A 23,646-nucleotide genomic window follows, 5' to 3' on the forward strand; every position below is an offset into this window, starting at 1 on the left:
TTTTTTTCTAACAATCAGTTTGTACGAGAAGAACATGTAGAATTATGCCAAATTTAGGAAATAATACTGAAATTGTAACTATATCTAAATTGTGCCATAGTTATTAATATCATTATCTGGGCTTTAATTTGACTTTATTTTAGGACTTTGACAATTTGAATTGGAAATCTAACTTAAAATTATTAGGGGAAGAGATTTTGCCAACTTCTTCATATCTCTCATATCCCACCACTGGACTGTAAGCTCAATGAAGGCAGGAATATTTTCTGTTTTGTTTATTACTGATCTCCTGGAACATACAGCAGTGCTTGGCATATAGTAAGGGCTTAAAAAAAAAATTTACTCCACCCAGGCTGGAATACAGTGGCGCTATCTTGGCTCAGGGCAACCTCTACCTCCCCGGTTCAAGCAATTCTCCTACCTCAGCCTCCCGAGTAGCTGGGACTACAGGCACCCACCACCACACCCAGCTGTTTTTTATATTTTTAGCTGAGACAGGGTTTCACCATATTAGCCAGGCTGATCTCAAACTCCTGACCTTGTGATCTGCCCACCTTGGCCTCCCAAAGTGCTGGGATTACAGGCGTGAGCCACCTCGCCCAGCTGGCCTCAAAAAAAGTTTTTGCACTAATAAATGAGAAAGGTAGAGTGTTACTAAATAATTTAAATAATCAAGTGTTCTCTGAGAAGAGGTTTGAGGCAATAGAAATCAGCTTTGTCTAGAGACAAATTATGTTAAGTGATTTGCTCCTGGGAAATAGTTTTACAAACTTTTTTTTAAAATACTCTCTTCAGGGCATTGAGCACCATTTTTGACTCCTTTATACCTAACATCAGAAGCAGAAAATTTCAGACCTCAAACAATAGAAAAATTCAGCAATGTTTGGAATTACTGTACTTGGTTCATTTTCCAATTATACACTACTATTATATATCTATAATAATAGCTACTATAATTTTATATATACTATTGAAAAGATTAAAATCCAGGAAAAAAATTATTCAAGTTAATCATCATACCTTTAGAAACAAGCTTTGGCTTAAGTAAGATGGCAAGATAAAGTTGATTTGGATACATCATTTTTTAATTCCCTTGAAAAAATAGGAAACCTATTGATTGACTGACTGATTGACAGGATCTCATTCTGTCACTGCAACCTCCTCCTCCCAAGCTCAAGCAGTCCTCCTGCCTCAAGCCTCAAGTAGCTGAGACTACCGGCGCATGCCACAATGCCTAGATAATTCTTTTATTTTTTGTAGAGATGAAATTTCACTACATTGCTCAGGCTGGAAACCTATTTTATTAAAATATCTTTTTATCTGTGAACATTTAGTCTTTAGCTTTATAGAATAAGAAGCTTTAAAAACAACTGATCTTCCACAGATTGAGTAGACTATATCTTATGGTATCTTATGTTTTAAATTCTCTATCTTTATACTTACCAAAGGCCTTCCTTATAATCTTATAATCTCATTTATCCTGATTCTCCTTCAGATAATCATAAAAATGAGAAAAGACCCTTGAATGGAGCAAGAAAGATTAAAGTAACCATTGATTGGCCTTCTACAACCATAATTATTTTTTCTCGTAGTTTTATAAGTAAAAACAAATACTACATAATAAACTGTAAAAATGCTTAAAAGCATTATTGGTTTTGCACATTAAAAAAAAAACAGCTTTCAAATAGTGATTGCTTTAAATTAAAAAATAATTACACTCAGAGGAAGAGGAGGGGCAGGAAAAAAAAATTACACTCATTCACCCTTCTCCCTGGAACCACTGAGTACAGTTAGAATCTGCTTCAGTAGTCCCAATTACAGACAACAGGCAAATAAATTAAGGTGGTGACAGGTGCGGCATAAGGAAAAAGGAAGAGGAATTTCATAGGCAGAACTCATAGACTAGACAGTAACTGGATAGAGAGTGAAGAGGGACAAGGTGATTGGTTATATTAATAAACTGATAGGAAATACAGAAAAATAATATGGCTGGAAATAAGAGAAACTAATTGAGTTTAGTTTAGAATGTATTGAGTGGTATCCAACAGGCACTGAAAATTCAGCTCTCAAGGTCAGGGAAGTCTGGAGATATGGATCTATAAAGAGCAACGTGAAAGCAGTGCTGGACTACATGAAATTACTGAGGAAGAACATGCAGAGCAAGGTACTAAAATTTCAAGAAAACCTCAGATTTAGAGGATGAGCAAAGAAAAACAAATGAAAGATGTACACTAACAAGCAGCAGTGAAAGAGGTGGGAGAATGAGAAGGCAGTGGGGTCTCAAAGCCAAGGGCTATAAAGTTTTCAACCAGAAAATAATCAGTGAAGAGTCCAGAGAAGATGAGGCTTTGGGGATTTTGCCATTAAAAAGTCATTAACCTAGAGTTTCTTTCTTTTTTTTTTTTTGGGGGACGGAGTTTCGCTCTTGTTACCCAGGCTGGAGTGCAATGGCGTGATCTCGGCTCACCGCAACCTCTGCCACCTGGGTTCAGGCAATTCTCCTGCCTCAGCCTCCTGAGTAGCTGGGATTACAGGCACGTGCCACCATGCCCAGCTAATTTTTTGTATTTTTAGTAGAGACGGGGTTTCACCGTGTTGACCAGGATGGTCTCAATCTCTTGACCTCGTGATCCACCCGCCTCGGCCTCCCAAAGTGCTGGGATTACAGGCTTGAGCCACCGCGCCCAGCCAACCTAGAGTTTCTTAACAGCCCATAGAGTATCAGAATTGGAGTACATCCAACAACACTTCTCTAGCATTCTGTAAGAACTGTAGTTCTCTACCCAGCAAACTTAAGATCTAGTTCTCTAAGCAATTAAAACACTGTAAACTGGCCTGGTGTGGTGGTTCACTCCTGTAATCCCAGCACTTTGGGAGGCCTGAGGTGGGCAGATCACCTGAGGTCAGGAGTTTGAGACCAGCCTGACCAACATGGAGAACACTTGTCTCTAAAAAAAAAAAAAAAAAAAAAACACCGTAAACTAGAAGAATATACCATGTTACCATAACTTGGCGCCACAAGTTGCTACTTTCCCATTGTGATATTGTGCTGGCCTAGAGCCAGAACCAGAGCAAAACTATTTTATAAAATGCAAAACTGTTTTTAGATAAGTTGAAATGGCTGCCCCATTCTCCTTATAATAACTACTGTCCTTGGCCTCTGTAAATAGAACTGCTAGTTTGTTCTTCAAAACTATGTAAAGCTGCTTACCTTTTCTTATCAGTAACTGCCAGAATTGCTAGCCTTTGCTTACCAGCAATTGCCAGACTAAGCAGCCCAAGCTAGTTCCATCCTGGCTCCTGTGGCTTGTAATAAGTAACTAAGGTCTGTGATTTCCACCTTAACCAGATAATGTGTAAACAAATGTTTATCATGACTTCTGTAAACCACTGAGGTAACAAACAGAATGACAAAAGTCCCCTGGCCCTTGGAATGTCCGGAGACCCCCACCCTCATCTCTGCCCAGGAGGTAATTTACAGAATCCACTAGCCCTCGGAATGTCTGAAGCCTTTTCATCCCCATCCCCGCCCCTCACCCCCACTCCCAAGGTGGTTTTTCGGGTATAAAAAATCGTGGCACCCTCCTTTTGCCACCACAGGTTGGAGAGACGTGAGTCCTCTGTGGTCGCTGGCATAATAAATGACCCTGCAATCTGGCATACTTTTGTCTTGTGATAACTTTCTACGCTCCAGTCAAATACAACACCATCTACCAATTTGTTTGCTTTTACCCGTCTCAGATCCAGAAAGAATTTTTAGTGATGGATCCTAGTGTTTAATTTCAGTTAATCCATCAACAAATTCTGTGGATTCTCTCTGAAAATTAATTCTAGACTCCAGCTACCTCTCATCGCATCTGCTGTTAACATCTTGAATATCATCTCTAATCTGTTATTGCAACAGACTCCCGATTGGTCTCCCTGCTTCAGTCCTTGGCCCGCTATACCCATATCTTAACATGGTAGTCAAAATAATGTTTAAAAATATCTATCAGATCACATGAACTCCTCTGTTTAAAACCTTCCATTAGTTTCTTATCTCACAAAGTAGGCAAATCATATACAATCTGGCCTCTGGCTCATCCCCTAAAATTGTCCCCCCTTGCTCACTGGTCCCAGCCGTACTGCCCTCCATGCTCTTTATCTAACACAGTGGCTTTCAAACCTCAATAGATATCAGAATCATCTGAAGAGTGCATTAAAATTCAGATTGCTGAGCCACACCACTGGAGCTTCTGATTTAGTAGTTTTGGAGTGAAGCTGAGATTTTGTATTTCTAACAAGTTGCTGATGCTGCTGATCAGAAGGGCGCACTTTGAGAACTACTGATCTAACATATCAACAACAGTTCTGCCTCTGGCCCTTAGCATTGCCTGGGATATTCCTATCCCAAATAGTCACAATGCTTCATTTTCTTATTTCCTTGACTGATCTATCTTCTTATCAGTAGCACAGTTCTTAACCTACGGAAGCTGGCAGGTCTACCCCTACCTCTCCAAAGAAAGGCTCAGTTAGATCACCCTGCAGTAGAGTAGAGACCATAGAAGGCAAGCTTCTCTCATGTGCTGAGCTTCTAATCAACTCTGGAGACTCCTCCACTTAAATATGGACAGATAAACAACGAGACATTTGAGAAAGATACCCAGTGTAAAATACAGACACCACAACAAATAAACTAATGAAATTAAATTCACTTTCAGGGTAGCAGCGATATCCTCCTCGGCATCATGGCCGCCCTTAGACCCCTTGTGAAACCCAAGATCGTTAAAAAGAGAACCAAGAAGTTCATCCGGCACGAGTCAGACCGATATGTCAAAATTAAGCATAACTGGCGGAAACCCAGAGGTATTGACAACAGGGTTCGTAGAAGGTTCAAGGGCCAGATCTTGATGCCTAACATTGGTTATGGGAGCAACAAGAAAACAAAGCACATGCTGCCCAGTGGCTTCCAGAAGTTCCTGGTCCACAATGTCAAGGAGCTGGAAGTGCTGCTGATGTGCAACAAATCTTACTGTGCTGAGATCGCTCACAATGTTTCCTCCAAGAACTGCAAAGCCATTGTGGAAAGAGCTGCCCAGCTGGCCATCAGAGTCACCAACCCCAATGCCAGGCTGCACAGTGAAGAAAATGAGTAGGCAGCTTATATGCACATTTTGTGTTTAAATAAAACTGGCATCTTCCTTAAAAAAAAAAAAAAAAAAAAAATTCACTTTCATTCAGGTTTAATGGTAGTACATGATCAAATTAAACAGCAAATTTCATTTGTAGCGTATTGTTTTTTAACCAGATTCCCTATAGCAGGGTCTATTTCAAAACAGACTGCCATTTTAAATCTATGTTTGAATTTAAACAAATTCTGGACAATGCTCAAGAACAATGCTTTTGAAATATTTTCTTTGAGGCAAGCTGGCCAAAACTTCACTTTTCCTGGCAAAGTTATCAAGTTGCTTAAATTCTTGTATGCTTAACTATATTTATCAGAGCAAAGTTCATTTTCCAACAAATGAAACTAAAGCCACCTTTTAACTCCCATTCCAAATAATTTCTTCTTTAAATGTTGCCACTTTGATTTCACAAGACCTCTTCATTCTCTTCTCCTGCCAAAAAGCCTCTTGGATTGCATTCTATCTACCTAGGTAATCCACCAGTTCTTATAAGATAATGCAACTAGAAAAAGATGAAACGCAAGCAAATAATTTCACTAATTTTCAAAATCGCGGTAAGACTACATAAAAGTTTTTTTTATTTTTTCTTCTTAAATATAAAAGCTAGAGATATACCTGACACACATTGCAGCTGGATGCCAAATGGTCAAATGCTGAAATCAACATTCAGCTGACACCAAATGTCACCATTATATAAGGAAATACTGGGATACAGGAACAAATGTAAATCTTAGACCATATGCTCCAGATACCTGAGACCAAGGTATCAAGTGTTAGTGTTCCTGAAGGCAGACCATGCCACCATTAGTTACCAACCAAACTCAGGAGTGCCAAGGACTGGGTGTTTGTTGGAGGTGTAGACGGAGCTTGGATGTGGGGCTGGTGCATGTGTGAGGTCTTTCAAAGTGCAGTACATATTGCCAAGGGTGGGAGAGGAATTGGGGCAGGCCTCAGACCAGGCGATGGCTCTCTCCACAATACCATGTTCCAAAACAGAACGCAAGAAGTTAAAAAATTCTAAATCTGATCTTGGACTTCCATGTCTTCCTAAGAACATATTTGTCAAGGTAGAAAGAAAGAGAAATTTTTTCAAGTGTGTAAGTTCGTTGTATAATTTTAAACTATGTCAACATATGTTATATAGGTCTCCATTTGTATTGCTACCCCAAGTCCAGCTGTTAAAGTAGACCTGTCTAGAATGCTTATAAATATTTAACATTGTTACATTTACTAAATACAATAGTAACCTGGATTCATCTTTTCTCAGATTCTGATATAGCTGACTCACATTTATTATTCAGTTTCCAGCTTACACATCACCTCCTCAGAGAAGTCTTCCCTGACCACATTGTATGATATAGCCCTCAGGGGCCGGGCGCGGTGGCTCACGCTTGTAATCCCAGCACTTTGGGAGGCCGAGGAGGGTGGATCACGAGGTCAAGAGATCGAGACCATCCTGGTCAACATGGTGAAACCCCGTCTCTACTAAAAATACAAAAAATTAGCTGGGCATGGTGGCGCGTGCCTGTAATCCCAGCTACTCAGGAGGCTGAGGCAGGAGAATTGCCTGAACCCGGGAGGCGGAGGTTGCGGTGAGCCGAGATTATGCCATTGCACTCCAGCCTGGGTAACAAGAGTGAAACTCTGTCTCCAAAAAAATAAAAATAAAAATAAAATAAGAAAATAAAAAAGATATAGCCCTCAGGAATCATCAGTCATCACATTATACTGTTTGACTTTCTTCACTTCCCTTACTGATATCCGAATTTATGCAAATTCCATCACAGCAGAGACCTTGCCTGCCTTGTTATTCATGTATAGACTAATGGATTCTTATTTTATTCCATGGGTTATATATAATCTGCTACTGTCATTATTTGTTGTATGGCTCCAATTTTCCCAGATCTGGCCAATATGTCACTCTCTATCCTTTTGTCATGTCCCCATTTTTTTTTTTTTTTTCCTTTTTAGCCCTTCTTTTCTTTACTTTCTGGCACCACAAGATGTTCCAGGTTCATTGTATACTTTTCTGCTCCAGCCCAAGGAGCTCCTATTATTTTTCAGTCCTTTTAATACTCAGTAATTATAATGACTACATCCTATAGACTAAAGTGAATTTACCAATGTAATTCTACTCTATGAGTTTGGCCCTACCTAAGTGGCTGGCTGATACCCCCAGACGTCATCTATAGTTTACCAGCTAACTACATGAAAAAGCATTAGATCTGTAAATAATATTTTTTTAAATAATGTTTAAACACTTTAAATATTAAGCACCAAAAATATTATGTATTGGTGCTAAGACCAAGACCTTAGCAGATCATTCTTATAAGGTATATGAGAAAGCTATTAGGTTTTTGTTACTGCTGTTATTTTTATTGGTTTTATAAACTCTGACAGAGTTATCCTATGCAGGTAAAAGGAATGTTCTGGAATGTGACTTATTCCACTATATGTAGAGCTGTGTGTCCTCAGGAAAATTATTCAACTGTTCTAAGCCTCAATTCTACCTCTGTAAAGCAGAATAGTGCTTACTCCATGGAGCTGGTATCAGATACACCTGGAAAGCAGTTAGCACAGGAGCTGGTATATAATAAGAGCTCACTAATACCAGATATTTCATTATTGTCCTCTGCAGATATGGTTATACGAGCTTTTATTTTTTTTTTCTATTCTTAGGTCATGAATAAATGAAATATATGACCTTTTATACGCTACATAAGGAAGGAGTTTACAAAGTTCCATAGGGCACATGAACCATTTTCCCTTAATTAAACCAGGTCAGCCACAGTGGCTCACACCTGTAATCCCAGCACTTTGGGAGCCCAAGGCAGGCAGATCACCTGAGGTCAGGAGTTTGAGACAAGCCTGGCCAACGTGGCAAAACCTCATCTCTACTAAAAATACAAAAATTAGCTAGGAATGGTGGTGCATGCCTATAATCCCAGCTACTCTGGAGGCTGAGGCAGGAGAGTCGCTTGTACCCGGGAGGCAGAGGCTGCAATGAGCTGAGATCACACCACTGCACTCCAGCCTGGGCCACAACAAGACTCCGTCTCAAACAACAAAAAGATTAAGCAAACTAGTAATGTTAATACAAAATTATTTTATGTATTTCCTTTCCAAGCATCTGCTTTACTCAAGAAACTTTAGGAAACTCACAGTTGCCTGGATGGAAAAGGGGGAGAGAAGCTGGACAGAGGGTGGAGAGTCCTCCCATCAACAGCATAATTGTTCAGCTCCCACTTCTTGATTACCTTTAGATACATAAAAGTTTTTTCCTAACTGATAGATGGATTAACACTATCTTGCTCTAACTTCTTTAAAGGAAAACAAACTTTATATACTAAAAGTATTTCAATTAGTAATATTATCTGCTGACTAAGTTAATTTTTGGCTAACATTTTGTAGGCAGACAGCTCCTTGAAGTGAACCTCACTAGCTAATGTAGTTTTAACCATAACTTGGTTCCACAATGGCAAACCCCAAAATAATATTATTATAAGATGACAATGTCCTTTTGAGCTTCTAAAAGTAACTCAGAATGCTGCTAGTGGCAGTATTTTTAAAAATGTTTACCCTTTTTGTGTGACAATTTTGCAATATGTAGCTAAAGACTTAAAAGTACATACTTTTTTCTGAATAGTAATTAGAAACCTGGAATTGACCCTAAAAAAATAAGAATGAAAAAATGTATGTATAAGAATATTCATCCCATTGTTTATAATAGAATAATGTTAGAAGGAGCTTATACATCCAATAATAGATGACGAAGGAAACCGTAGTAGAGCTATACAACAGAAAAGTACATAGTCAATAATGACACAATTACTGATATGGAAAAATGATCATGATGTATTTTTAAATGGAGATCACAGAGTATAAAAAAGAATATATAGAAGTCTAGTTCTTTTTTACAATACACAGTATGTATCTACATTATGAAATACCTAACTATATATAAGTATAGATATGCAGGTATAAAAGGATCTATACTAAAATATTAATAGTGGTTATATCTAAGTAGATAATTAGGGGTAGCTTTAGAGTTTCTTCTTTATATTTTTTCCCTTTTCTTTAGTTTTTATAATAAGCATGTATTACTTCTACAACTGCAAAAAGTTTAAACACCAATCAATCAACCATTGAGCCATAAAGAATCTCTATATCTGATTTACCCCATGCCTTAAGCATTGATGATAAATGCCAGAATGTCCTGGCATCAAAGGAGGCAAGTAACTACTTCTTGGGATAAAGGAGAGCCAATAATTATCAGATGAGACAATCTTTCAGAGTATGATATCTGGCACAACTACTTAGCATAGCGCTGAAGTGCAGAAGGGTATCAGAGAAAGAAATCTTTTCCTAATACAAATTCCCCTTAACAGAGAGAAATAGTATAGGTAATACACATAATTTGAGGTAGGAAAAAACTTACTGCAGTGGATAATCTGGATGCCAATGTCATTTCCAAGTTCCCTTTGAGACCAAGAAGTGCAGGGACTAAAATGAAAACTTCTGTAACTTTTCTGAACACCTCCCAGTGCTGTAAGAAAAAATAAAATTTTCTGACACTCTTTAAAAAACAGTTTAGAACAAAGACATTTCTAAAAGTCTCAGCCTTTTTCCCAACTTGGCATCTACATTTTGAATAACTATACAGTTCATGGAATCAGTGAGCCCTTAGCTTAACCCCATTCTCCTGAGCTCTGAAGCTCTGAGTCACTTTAGAAGATGCAGTTAGAATTGGGAATCAGCTATGTTGCTACAACCCATTCTACATCCCTTATATTCTTAAAGGTTTTACTTTATCCTTTTATGATGAGAAGAGTTAGACTGGCTAGTAGTTAAGAGCACAGACTCTGGAACCAGATAATTGATTTGAATCTTGCTTCCAATACTAATTATAACTAACCCACTGGAAAACTATAGTGCTATTACTATCTAATTTCACAAATGAAGGAAGAAACACTCAGAGAGATTAAATTATTTCCCCAAGATCCAACGATGGGACCTAGAATTGACCCCAGAAGTACTAAGCAATCCCATGTTTTGATCCCCATTTTAGGGTATGAGGCAGAGAGGTTCATAAAAACAGCACTGAACTGGAAATAAGCTTTGTGCTTCTAGCCAAGGATCTGTCATAACCTGGCTTCATAATCCTGGATGAGTCATGTATCTTTCTGATCTCAATTTCTTCATCCATTAAATGCAAATAACATCCACCCTGTCTAGCCTTTGGATAAATACCACGTATAAATGATGAGAAGGGGGGCGAGTCAGACATGCCTCATTATATCCTCTTCCCTTTAAAATTCAGGCACAACTAACCAACATTAACATTAAAACAGAGAGTTTAAGATTGACAAAACAGACTCTTTGTAGCAATGGGATACCAAATTCCAAACTGACTCTAGTATAGCATCACATGACAGCAGACCCTGAATGAAACTGAAGTATTTTGCCCCAAAATATATTTCTTTGACATAGTTTTTAATGGCCCTGCAAAGCTGTCTCTCGTGGGGAAAATCTACAGTCTATAGCAAAACTCTTCCCCTTTCCAGGTCTTTTCCTGATCCTGGAGAGATTAACTAAGAGTCTGGCACCTTTTTAAGCCTGATAAGAAACCATCTATTCTCTCTGAAGCCTGCTATGTGGAGGCTTCATCTGCATAGTAAGAATCTTGGTCTTTACAACCCCTTATCTTAACCCATATATTCCTTTCTATTGATTCCAGGTCTTCAAATAATTTAATTCCTTAAACAAACTGCCAATCAGAAAATCTTTGAATCCACCTATGATCTGGAAGTCCTCATTTTAAGTTGTCCCACATTTCTGAACCAAACCAATGTATACCTTACATGTATTGATTGATGTCTGCCTGTAACTTCTGTCCCCCTAAAATTGTATAAAATCAAGCTGTAAACCAACCATATCGGGCACATGTTCTCTGGACCTCTTGAGGCTGTATCACAGGTCATGATTTGTAGCGTTGGCAAAATAAACTTCTAAATTGAGACCTGTCTCAGATGCTTTTTGGTTTACATATGAAAATTAAAAATAACAGATATTAAAGATACACATAAAGATGTTAAAGATACAAATATCTTAATAACACAAAGTGACATTTTTCAAGTGCTATTAAGAGGTGATTGCCCCAGTAACAGATTTTATGAGCTAGGCATATTAACCTTATGCCAAAAAGTATCAAAAATACACGTCTTGTCATGAATACCAAGACAGGTGAGAAAAGTGAAACTTCTATCAATCAGATAAATGAAGAAAATTTCAATTTGTTCCCAAACTTTCCCTAGGCTGTTCCAAATAGATGCAGAACTGGGGTCTAAAGAGACCTCAGAAAATGTTTATCAGATCAGTCTTCTGTAAAATCCTGGTTCAAAGAGTTCACAAAGGAAATCCCTCAAATTGGGTTCAAGCCAATCAAAGGTGGGCCTAAAAAAGCACTGGAGGAAGGTTCAGTGGCACCTCAGATTATTAGTCTTAAAAACTAACCAGCAAACAATTTTGTCCATGTTTTATGATGGGCTAATGATTCTAATGTGCTAGTGAAATATGTATCTTTCAGAGACATTGGTGGAAATGATGATGATAATGTGAATACGAGATAAAAATATTAATAATATCTAACATTCATTGATTATGTTCCAGGCACTGTTCTTTAGATTCACTTACTTAACCTTCACAGCAAACCTAAGAGATAGGTATGATTTTTATCAGATCCCAGATATAATTCAGAATACCTTTTACCTAGGTCATCAGGTGTGATCCTGTGAAGCATGTATTTGGTCTTCAACCCTGTTTCCTGGCATGTATCTAAAATCGTTAGAATCTCCAAAGTGATGTCTTTGTGTATGCTGATTGATGACAGCCCCAGTTAGCTTCAGGATGGGGGCTGGTCACCAGAAAGACCAAAGCGTGATTACAGGATTGGGACTTTCAAATTCCCCCTGCCCATACGAACACATTTGGGGAGGATGGAGGGACTGAAGCTTAAGTTGACCACCAATGCCCAGTGTTTTAATCAATCATGCCTACAAAATGAAGCTTCCATAAAAATCCAATAGGACTTGGTTTGGAGAGCTTCCACACAGCTGAACATTTGGAGGTTCCTGGATGAGGGAGCACGCAGGGAGGGCATGAAAGCTCCATGCCTCAGCCCCATACCCGCCCTACATATTTCTTCATCTGTATTCTTTGTAATATCCTTTATGATAAACACGTAAACATAAGTGTTTGCCTGAGTTCTGTGAGCTGCTCCAGCAGACCAATCAAACCCAAAGAGGAGATCATGGGAACCCCAACTTGAAGCCAGTTGGTTAGAAGTTCTGGAGGCCAGGACTTGTGTCTGGTATCTCAAGGTGGGGGACAGTCTTGCGAACTGAGCCCTCACCTGTGGGATCTGATGCTACTTCTAAATAGACAACATCAGAACTGAATTGGAGAACACTAATTCTGCACCAGCCAGTGTCTGCTGCAGAAGTGATTGCTTGCTTGGTGTGTGGGGTAAAACCCCCACACATTTGGTCACAGAAGTCTTCTGTCATGGTTATTGTGACGTAAAAACATCATAAGACATCACGCTTTAGACCTATTGAAATGCATGCCTGTAGGTTACTCCCTTTGGTTATCCTTTCCACATTCAATTCAAATGAAATATTTATGTGAGAATTACTATGAAATACTTAACAACAGCGTTGGTGTGACAACAATAAGAGCTATATGAATTATTGATTTCCTATCTTGTGCCAAAAGAATTCTACATTATTTTCTCCATACCAGTGAGAAATAAAAAAAAAAAAAACTGAATCCCCCCCAAATCAAATGAAGGAACCCCCTCATGGCCAAGAGGAAACCCAGAGTAACCTTGAAAACTGAGTTCTCAGCCACAACAGTATGGGAGATCAACCACACCCCATTACACTCCTTCCCTTGTTAACTGCCATTAGACTTTTTTCCCTAAGGGCTAAACAGAAATCAACCTTTTCAAAAGACTCCACAGCTAATCTTGGCTGCTCCCACCCACTTTTGTGGTTTCAACAAAACAACTGACCAGCATTCCTTCCTGATAACATGCACACTTTTCTCTTTTTACAAAATGCATGTAAATATGTACATTTGGCCTCCTCATTCAGCATAAATTCCTGTTTCCTTTTTCCCCCTCCTTTGAAGTGTCTGTTTCTGGCTTCTGACTAGAGGCTATGCTTCCCAGCCTGTCAGAATGGCCACCTTGCAGGCTGTAACCCTGTATGAGAAATAAATTTCTCCTTTCCAAATTTATGAACCTCATCATTCAAATGTTTACACCAGGTCGAGCAGTGGCCCACACCAGTAATCCCAATACTCTGGGAGGCCGAGGCAGGTGGATTACTTGAGGTCAGGAGCTCAAGACCAGCCTGGCCAACATGGTGAAACCCAATCTCTGCTAAAAATACAAAAATTTGCTGGCATAGTGGCAAGTGCCTGTAATCTTAGTTCCTCAGGAGGCTGAGGCAGAAGAATCACCTGAACCTCAGAGGTGGAAGTGTCAGTGAGCTGAGATGATGCCATTGCACTCCAGCCTGAATGACAAAGCAAGACTCTGTCTCAAAAAAAAAAAAAAAAAAAAAAAAAGTTAACACCAGCTGATGCGCTTGCAGAAGTTCCCAAACTTTCTCAGTTCATGGCAGGCCTAGAATCTGAGAAATATTTTCATAGCATCCTTAGGACAAAAGGAACACCTAACAAACCTACATATGAAGTAGTTAGGTCTGAACAACTTAATAACTATTTATTTCCTAACAATTTAGTAACCATTTGAAGAACCTATACAGGTAAATTGAAAGAAAAAAATTGCATTTTACATCATTTTTTACAACCACAATTATTTACTAATGGGATATATGTACCTGTTGGGCAGTGCACAACTTCTCAAACGTTGGAATTAGAAACTATTGTGATATTGTGCTCGCCTGGAGCCAGAACCTGAGCAATGCTATTTTTATAAAATGCAAAACTGTTTTTAAATAAGTTGAAATGGCTGCCCCATTCTCCTCACAATAACTACTGTTCTTGGCCGCTGTAAATAGAACTGCTAGTTTGTTCTTCAAAACTATGTAAAGCTGCTTACCTTTTCTTATCAGTAACTGCTAAAATCTGTGACTTCTATCACCACCCAGACAATGTGTAAACAAATGTATATCTTGACTTCTGTAAACCACTGAGGTAACAAACAGAATGACAAAAGTCCCCTAGACCTTGGAATGTCCGGAGACCCCCGCCCTTGTCTCCGCCCAGGAGGTGAATCACAGAATCCCCTAGCCCTTGGAATGTCCGAAACCTTTTCATCCCCATGCCCGCTCTTCACCCCCACTCCCAAGGTGGTTTTTCGGGTATAAAAAGTCTTGGCACCCTCCTTTTGACGCCACAGGTTGGAGAGACGTGAGTCCTCTGTGGTCGCCGGCATAATAAATGACCCTGCAATCTGGCATACTTTTGTCTTGGTGCTAACTTTCTACGCTTGGTCCAATACAACACTATCACCTTCATTTCCTGTTTTATATTGGTTTTTGTGTGACTCTGGCTTTTTATCACAGCACTGCTAAAAACCCAGTTTTGCAAAAACGTTCATTGAAAGAAACAGAGTGTGATCTAATGTTGAAATGTTAAGCCACCTTGGGCTAGTAGTCTGTAGCGCATCCAGAAGACAACGTTGTGTTTCCTATAAAAACTTAAACTATCCCATGGTACCCCTGGGGTGTCTTGACACACAATTGGGAACTACCAGAATAGTAAGAAGTAGTACCCACAGGGCTCAACAGCAAGGGCTCTAGACTCAGATCGCCTTCACTGAAATTCTGACTCTACTACTTACTGTGTGATTTTGACAAAATTATGTTTTACTTTCTGCATCTAAAATATGGACATAGTTGTATCACCTCAGAAGATTCTGCTCAGGACTTTGGCTGCACATAGTAAATAACTGAGTGTTTATTAGCTGTAAGACCAGGATGCATTATCAGTTCATTTTCCATTCAAGAAGACATAATGCAGAAAGTGTCCAGAGAGGGAATGCTGAGGCAGCTAGTACCAAAAAGAATGTTCACTTATTTACAAATTTTACCACGATTCAATATGTGCTCTGGGGCTATGAACATGCCCTAAAGTAAATCAGCTTCTTGTCATACCTAACTTTGCACTTGCATCAATGCAGAAACTCAGGTAAACACCCACAAGTCAAACATAATGTCAGATTATTTACATAAATTCTATACTCAAAACCTAAACATCTGTTTAAATCCAAAAGAACAAAAATGAAAATTAAAAATAGTAAGTTAAAGAACATATCTATAGACTCCTAACTTTAAAATAACAGAAAACTTTTTTTTTTTTTGAGACAAGAGCTTCACTCTCGTTGACCAGGCTAAAGTGCAGCAGTGTGATCTCGGCTCACTGCAATCTTCACCTCCCAGGTTCATGCTATTCTCCTGCCTCAGCCTCCCAAGTAGCTGGCATTACAGGCATGTGCCACCACACTCAGCTATTTTGTGCCCTTAGTAGAGGCGGGGCTTCTTCATGTTGGTCAGGCTGGTCTTGGAATTCCCGACCTCAGGTGATCCACCCACTTCAGCCTCCCAACGTACTGGATTATAGGCGTGAGCCACTGCGCCCAGCTAACTTTTTTTTTTTTAATTGGTAAAAGAAGGTCATGCAGTTAAAAAAAATACATATCCCAAATCCTTATACATGGAAAAAATTTTGTGATTTAATCTTAGTTTGAAAATAAACCTATTCACTTTTAGACATATGACAAAATGACCAACTTCAATCATAATTATAGAAATGCAAATGAAAAGGTGAAAAATTTTCATCAATGAGGTTCGTAAAAATCAAAAAGTTGGAGAATACACTTTTGCTAAGAGTGGCCGGGCGCGGTGGCTCAAGCCTGTAATCCCAGCACTTTGGGAGGCTGAGGAGGGTGGATCACGAGGTCAAGAGATCGAGACCATCCTGGTCAACATGGTGAAACCCCATTTCTACTAAAAATACAAAACATTAGCTGGGCATGGTGGCGTGTGCCTGTAATCCCAGCTACTCAGGAGGCTGAGGCAGGAGAATTGCCTGAACCCAGGAGGCAGAGGTTGCGGTGAGCCGAGATCGCGCCATTGCACTCCAGCCTGGGTAACAAGCGAAACTCTGTCTAAAAAAAAAAAAAAAAAAAAAAAGAAAAAAAAAGAAACAGGTACTCTTTTGCACTGCTTGTGAAAATGTAAATGTTTAACTTCTTTGGTGGAATCTGATAATATCTATCATATGTAAAATGCCCATAATTTTGACTCAGAATTCTACTTCTAGGAATTTGACCTACAAACAAACTTCCATATGAGATCAAAAACACACCCATATAAGGACTCTTCTTCATCATTGTTCATAACAGCCAAAGATTTGAGGCAATTAAAATCCCCTTCATAAGCTAATTTGATAGATTAATTATGAAACTAGTGCATTATCTGTCTGAGAAGAGTTTGCTAAATCTGTGTGTACCTACATAGAGTTCTAGGACAAATTAAGAAGATCAAAATGAAGAGCAACACTACAGAGTGTTATTTAGTTTTTGTTTTTTAGAAAATACATATATTAATGCAAATACATGCATCTCATGTCTGTTGAAGGAGCTACAAAGAAAACTAAAAACAGTTGTTTCTAAGGAAGGGCCCACAGTCAGGGTGCATACAGCAGAGGAGAGACTTTTTTCTCCATTGCTTATTCTTTCATACTGCTTAAATATGCTTAATCAGGTATACATATTATTTTTTTAATTAAACTTTTTATTTTGAAGTAATTGTAGATGCATATGCAGTTATAAAAAACTAATACAGATAGATCCTATTTAACCCTTACTCTGTTTCTCCCCCATGGTATCTTGCAAAACTAAAGTACAATATCACAACCAAGACATTGGCATTGATACAGTCAAGATATTGAACGTTTCCATCCCCACAAGGATCTCTCCTAATACTCTTTGAGAGCCATTTCTCTCTACTACCAATACCTCCTTAACCACTGGCAACCATTAATCTGTTCTCCATTTCTATAATGTTATCAATTAGAGAATTTTATATGAATGAAGTAATACATTCTATAATCTTTTAAGATTAGTTTTTCACTCAGCTTAATTCTCTGGAGATTCATCTCAGTTGTTGCATGTGTCAATAGCTTATTTCTTTTTGTTGCTGAGTAGCATTTCATCATATGAATTTACCAAAGTTTGTTTAACTCAACTGTTGAAGGATACTTGGGTTGTATCCTGTTCTTAGCCATCACAAATAATGCTACCATAACCATTCTTGTAGAGGATTTGTATGAAAATAAGTCTGCATTATCTGGGGATAAATACCCAGGAATGCAGTTGCTAGGTCCCATGGTAGTTAATATTTAGGGTTTTTTTGTTTGTTTGTTTTTTTTTTGAGACAGAATTTCACTCATGTTACCCAGGCTGGAGTGCAATGGTGCGATCTCGGCTCACCGCAACCTCCGCCTCCCGGGTTCAGGCAATTCTCCTTCCTCAACCTCCTGAGTAGCTGGGATTACAGGCACGCGCCACCATGCCCAGCTAATGTTTTGTATTTTTAGTAGAGACGGGGTTTCACCATGTTGACCAGGATGGTCTCGATCTCTTGAGCTCGTGATCCACCCTCCTTGGCCTCCCAAAGTGCTGGGATTACAGGCTTGAGTCACCGCGCCCAGCTAGGGTTTGTTTTTTAAATAACTGCAAAAATCTTTTCCAGAATAGCTGTACCATTTTAAATTCTCATCAGCAATACATGAATGATATCCTTTCTCTACATGCTAACTCCATTCAGTGTTGTCACTATGCTTTATTTTAGCCATTCTGCTGGGTGTATAGTGATAGTTCATTGTGATTTTCATTTGCATTTCTCTAATAGCTAATGATGTTGAACTTCGTTTCATGTGTTTATCTGCCATCTGTATATGTTCTTCAGTGAACTGCTCTGGGTCTTCTGCCAATTTTCTAATTGGTTTTTTGTTGAGCTTTGAGAGTTCTTATATACTCTAATCCTTTGTCAGATAGGTGGTTTGAAATATTTTTTTCCTACTTGTGTTTTCATCCTTTTAGGGTTCTCCACAGTAAAATTTTTCTTTTATGAAATCCAATGTATTAATTTTTCTTTTAATGGATTATGTTTTTGGTGTCAAGTCTAAGAACTCTTTGCCTCATCTGAGATCCTGAGATTTTCTCCTGTTTCTTCCCTAAAGATTTTTATAATTTATATTTTATATTTAAATGTGTGGTCCATAGTGAGTTAATATTTTTATAAACCATGAGACTCAGGTCAAAATTTATTTGTTTGCCTATGGATGTCTAATTGCTCCAACACCATTTGCTGAAAAGGCTATTTTTTCTCCATTGAATTACTCTTGCACCTCTGTCAAAAATTAGTTGGATATATTTGTGTGGGTCTCTCTCTCTCTAGGTTGTCCATTCTGTGGCATTGATCTCTGTGCCTTTCCATTCTCTAATATCATGCAGTCTGGATCATTTAGCTATATGATAATTCTTGAAATTTTTCCTTTCTCAGAATTGTTACAACTATTCTATTTTCTTTCCTTTGGATATGAATTTTAGAATAATCTTATTTGCATCTATAAAAAATCTTGCTGGGATTCAAAAGGGAATTCTATGAAACCTTCAAGATGACAAAGAAAAATAATGCAGAACTATATCTGAGAAATTTAACAAAGAGAATGAAATAATTTTAAAAAGCAAACAGAAATCTTAAAACTGAGAAATACATTTTCTGAACTGATAAATTTATTGAAGGCTCTCAACAGCAGAATGGATCAAGCAGAAGAAAGACTCAGCAAGCTATTTGAAAATAGAGGAAAAAAAAGAAAGAAAGAAAAAACGGCCTGAGCAACAAAACAGACCCCGTCTCTACCAAAATTTTTTTAAATTACCTGGGTATGGTGTCACATGCCTGTGGCCCCAACTACTCAGGAACTGAGATGGGAGGATCACTTGAGCCCAGAAATTTGAAGTCAGGCTCCAGCCCGCGAGACAGAGAGAAACCCTGTCTCTTTAACAAACAAACATAAAAAAGGCTGGGCATGGTGGCTCATGCCTGTAATCCCAGCACTTTGGGAGGCCAAGATGGGTGGATCACAAGGTCAAGAGATCAAGACTATCCTAGCCAACTTGGTGAAAACCTGTCTCTACTAAAAATACAAAAATTAGCTGGGCATGTTAGTGGGCACCACCACGTAATCCCAGCTACTCGGGAGGCTGAGGCAGGAGAATCACTTGAACATGAAAGGTGGAGGTTGCAGTGAGCCGAGATCATGCCACAACACTCCAGCCTGGGCAACAGAGGGAGACTCAGTCTCAAAAAAAAAAAAAAAAGAAAAAAGAAAAAAGAAAAGGAACAATGATTGTCTACAAGCTATAAAAAACTACCTTGAAAGACCAAATCTAATAATTATTCATATTCAAAAGAAAGTTGAGCAAGAGTAAGGGATAGAAAGCCTATTTAAAGAAATAAAAACTGAAAACTTTTCAAAACTTGAGAAAGCTATAAACATCCAGATACAGTAAGGTCAGAGAATACCAAACAGATCTGACCCAAATAAGACTACCCCAAGGCATATAATAATAAAATCTCAAAAGTCAAAGACAGAGAATCCTAAAAAGAGCAAGAGAAAAAGAAGCAAATCACATGTAAAGGAGCGCCAGTTGTACTGGCAACAAACTTTTCAGCAGAAACCATACAGGCCAGGAGTGGGTGAAATGACATTTTCAAAGTGCTGAAAGAAAAAAAAAAAAGCTACCATCCAAGAATACTATATCCTGCAAAGCTATCCTTAAAATATGAAGGAGAGAAAGTTTTTCCCAGACAAACAAAAGCAAGGAGAATTCAGCATCACAAGATTTGTCTTATAAGAAACACTAAAGGGAGCCCTTTGACCTGGAAGAAAAAAACACCAATGTGCAAAAAGAAAACACTTGAAGACATAAAATCCACTGGTAAAAGTAAGAGCACAGCAAAACCAAGAATACTCTAATACTGTAATTAGGGTATGCAATCCACTCATCACTCTAGTATGAAGCCTAAAACATAAATATATCAAAAATAATAATAGCTACAGTGACCTGTTAAGACATAGGCAATATGAAAATATAAAAATTAGAATAACTAAAGGTCAAAACAGAGGAGGTGGAGTTAAAGTGTAGAGTTTCTTAATTTTTGTCTTTGTTTCCATTATTTTCGTGGTGATTTAAGGTAAGTTGTCATCCTTTTAAAATAATATTATATCTATAAGATCTTTTGGTAAGCCTTATGGTAACCACAGTGCAAAAATCTATAACTTATTCACAAAAATAAAAAGCAACAAATTAAAACATACTAGAGAAAAATTACAAAGGAATCACAGAGGAAAACAATAAGAACAAGTTACAAAACAGGTAGAAAATAATCAACAAAATTTCAGTTGTAAGTCCTTACCAATAATAATGCTGAATGTAAATTGATTCAATTCTCCAATGAAAAGGCATAGAGTGGCTAAATGGGTAAAGAAACAAGACCCAGCTTTCTGCCCACAAGAAATCCACTTCATCTATAAAGAACACCTAGACTGGAGGTGATGCAGTAGAAAAAGATAATCCATGCAACTAGAAACCAAGAAAAAAGGAAGGAGTAACTATATTTATGTCAGATAGAGCAGACTACAAATCAAAGACAGTAAAAGAGAAAAAGAGACCACTACATAATGATAAAGGGGTCAATTCAGCAAGAAGACATAACAATTATATGTATATATATCCACCCAACACCAGAGCTCCTAAGTATAAATCTAAAAAGAGAGCAACAGGCTATAATACAATAATAGTAGGGGACTTCTCCACTCTCAGTAATGAACAGATCAGTCAGAGAGAAAATCAACAAAGAAACATCGGAGTTAAACCACACATTAGACCTAACAGGCCTAACTAACATTTAGAGAACATTTCACCCAACTGCTACAGAAGACACATTCTTTTCATCAGCATGTGGAACATTCTCCAGAATAGATTATATCTTAAGCTGCAAAATCATAACAAGTATCTCTGTAGACCACAATGGAGTAAGACTAGAATCAATAAGAAGGTGAACCTCAGAAACTACACAAACATGTAGAAATTAAACAACATGCTCTTGAGTGACCTATGAGTCAATAAAGAAATTAAGAAGGAAATTTAAAATTTAAAATTTTCTTGAAACAAATGAAAATGGAAATATGCCAAAATCTACAGAATACAGCAATAGCAGTATTAAAAGCAAAGTCTATAACAATATGTATTCTGTCAAAATATAGGAAAACTTTGGCCTGGCGCAGTGGCTCACACCTGTGATCCCAGCTCTTTGGGAGGCCGAGGCAGGCAGATCACCTGAGGTCAGGAGTTCAAGACCAGCCTGGCCAACATGGTGAAACCCCGTCTCTGCTAAAAATACAAAACAATTAGCCAGTCGTGGTGGTGCACACCTATAGCCCCAGCTACTCGGGAGGCTGAAACAGAAGAATCGCTTGAACGTGGGAAGCGGAGGTTACAGTGAGCTGAGATCACACCGTTATGCTCCAGCTTGGGCAACAAGAGCAAAACTCAATCTCAAAAAAAAAAAAAAAAAAAAAATGGGAACACTTCAAATAAACAACTTAACAATGCATCCCAAGAAACCAGAAAAGTAAGAATAAGCCAAACCCCAAATTAGTAGAAAGAAAATAAAGATCAGAGCAGAAATAGTGAAATTCAGACTAAAAAATACAGATCAATGAAACAAAAAGTTGTTTTTTTTGAATAGATAAAATCATTTTAGTTAGACTATGAAAAAAAAGAGAAGTCCCAAATAAGTAAAATCAGAAATGAAAAATGATTCACAACAAAAGAAACCACAAAAATGCAAATCATCATCAAAGGCTATTATGAACAACTATATGCCAACAAATTAAAAAAACTGCAAGAAAGATAAATTCTGGATACATCCAACCACTGAGCCATGAAGAAATAGAAAACCTCAAGAAACCAGTAACCAAACATAACCCCAATTTCACACTCTACACAAAAATCCATTCCAGGGAGGGAATGTTCTAAATGTAAAAGCAAAACAAAAAAGCTTCAACCAAGTGATGCAATAGAATATCTTAATTACCACAGGATATGGGAAGATTTCTTACACAATAGATATGAAACACAAACCATGAAAAAGTAAGAGGAAAATAACTATTTCAAAATTAAGAACTTCTGCCACAGAGGAGAGAAAAGATGTTTTAAATATATAGCACTAAAAGGCTCATGTCCAAAATATAACTCCTACAAATCTATAAGAGAAACAAATAATAGCTCCCATAAATCCCTAAGAAAAACAAATAGAAAAAATGGGCAAAATAAGCTTTACTAGTAATATCCAAATGGTTGATATACATCATTAGTCATCACAGAAATATCCATTAAAACCACAATGAGATACCACTCCACGTGCCAGAATTTCTAAAAATAAAAAGACTACTGAATCCAAGTAGAAATAAGAATATAGAGAATTAAGATCTCTCATACTCTACTAATTAGACTGTAAATTGGTATAACCAACGCGGAAAATCAAATGACCTCAACTAAATTTGAGTATCTCCACATCCTAAGACCTGGCAATTCCATCTCTACATATATACCCAAAAGAAATCCATGCATATGTGCTCCAAGAGTCCGGAAGCACCATTCCACCCAATGTCCATCAGTAGCAGAATGGATAAATTATGGTATAGTATATTCATATAATGGATTACTATCCAGCAATGGAAATAAACTATGGTTTCATGAAATTTATATAATGTTGAGGGAAAAACAGCCACACACACACAAAAAAAAACATATTCTATACTTCCATTACATAGTTTAAAAGTTCCATTACATGGTCAAGTAAAACCAAACTATGTTGTTTAGGGATACACACTTGTAAAGACAAGCAAGGAGGTGCTTATCAGAAAATCAGATTAGTGATTACCTTTGGTGTTGGAGACAAAAAGGGCAGCAGCTGGAAGAAGGCACAAGGAGGACTAAAGAAGCAGTACTGGCAAAATTAGATTTCTTGAGCTGGTTAATAGTTAAGTGGTTGTTTACATTATGAAAATTTGGCTGGGTGCAGCGGCTCACACCTGTAATCCCACCGCTTTGGAAGGCCAAGGCAGGCAGATCACTTGAGGTCAGGAGCTCAAGACCAGCCTGGCCAACATGACAAAATCCAGCCTCTACTAAAAAAATACAAAAATTAATCAGGCATAGTGGTGGGCGCCTGTAATCCCAGCTATGTGGGAGGCTAAGGCAGGAGAATAGCTTGGTCCCAGAAGGCAGAGGTTGCAGTGAGCCAAGATGACACCATGGCACTTCAGCCTGGGTGACAGAGCGAGACTCCATCTCAAAAAAAAAAAAAAAAAA

The 23,646-nt window shown here is 38.0% G+C and overlaps 1 protein-coding gene and 1 pseudogene across 5 annotated transcripts in view; one reads left to right on the forward strand and one right to left on the reverse strand.

Moving 5' to 3' along the window:
- The window catches only part of SLC41A2 (solute carrier family 41 member 2), a 175,136-nt gene that overhangs the window by 103,458 nt on the left and 48,032 nt on the right, over positions 1-23,646 (reverse strand). For all 5 annotated transcript variants that reach the window (XM_032299938.1, XM_032299910.1, XM_032299901.1 and 2 more), the window contains exon 3: positions 9,604-9,711. In XM_032299938.1, coding sequence (XP_032155829.1) covers positions 9,604-9,711 — 108 coding nt within the window. The remainder of the gene's footprint in view (positions 1-9,603; positions 9,712-23,646) is intronic.
- LOC116565990 lies at positions 4,701-5,163 on the forward strand (annotated as a pseudogene).

Source organism: Sapajus apella, unplaced genomic scaffold (assembly GCF_009761245.1).
Source record: "Sapajus apella isolate SASKATOON/1434 unplaced genomic scaffold, GSC_monkey_1.0 scaffold2, whole genome shotgun sequence".
Taxonomy (NCBI): domain Eukaryota; kingdom Metazoa; phylum Chordata; class Mammalia; order Primates; family Cebidae; genus Sapajus; species Sapajus apella.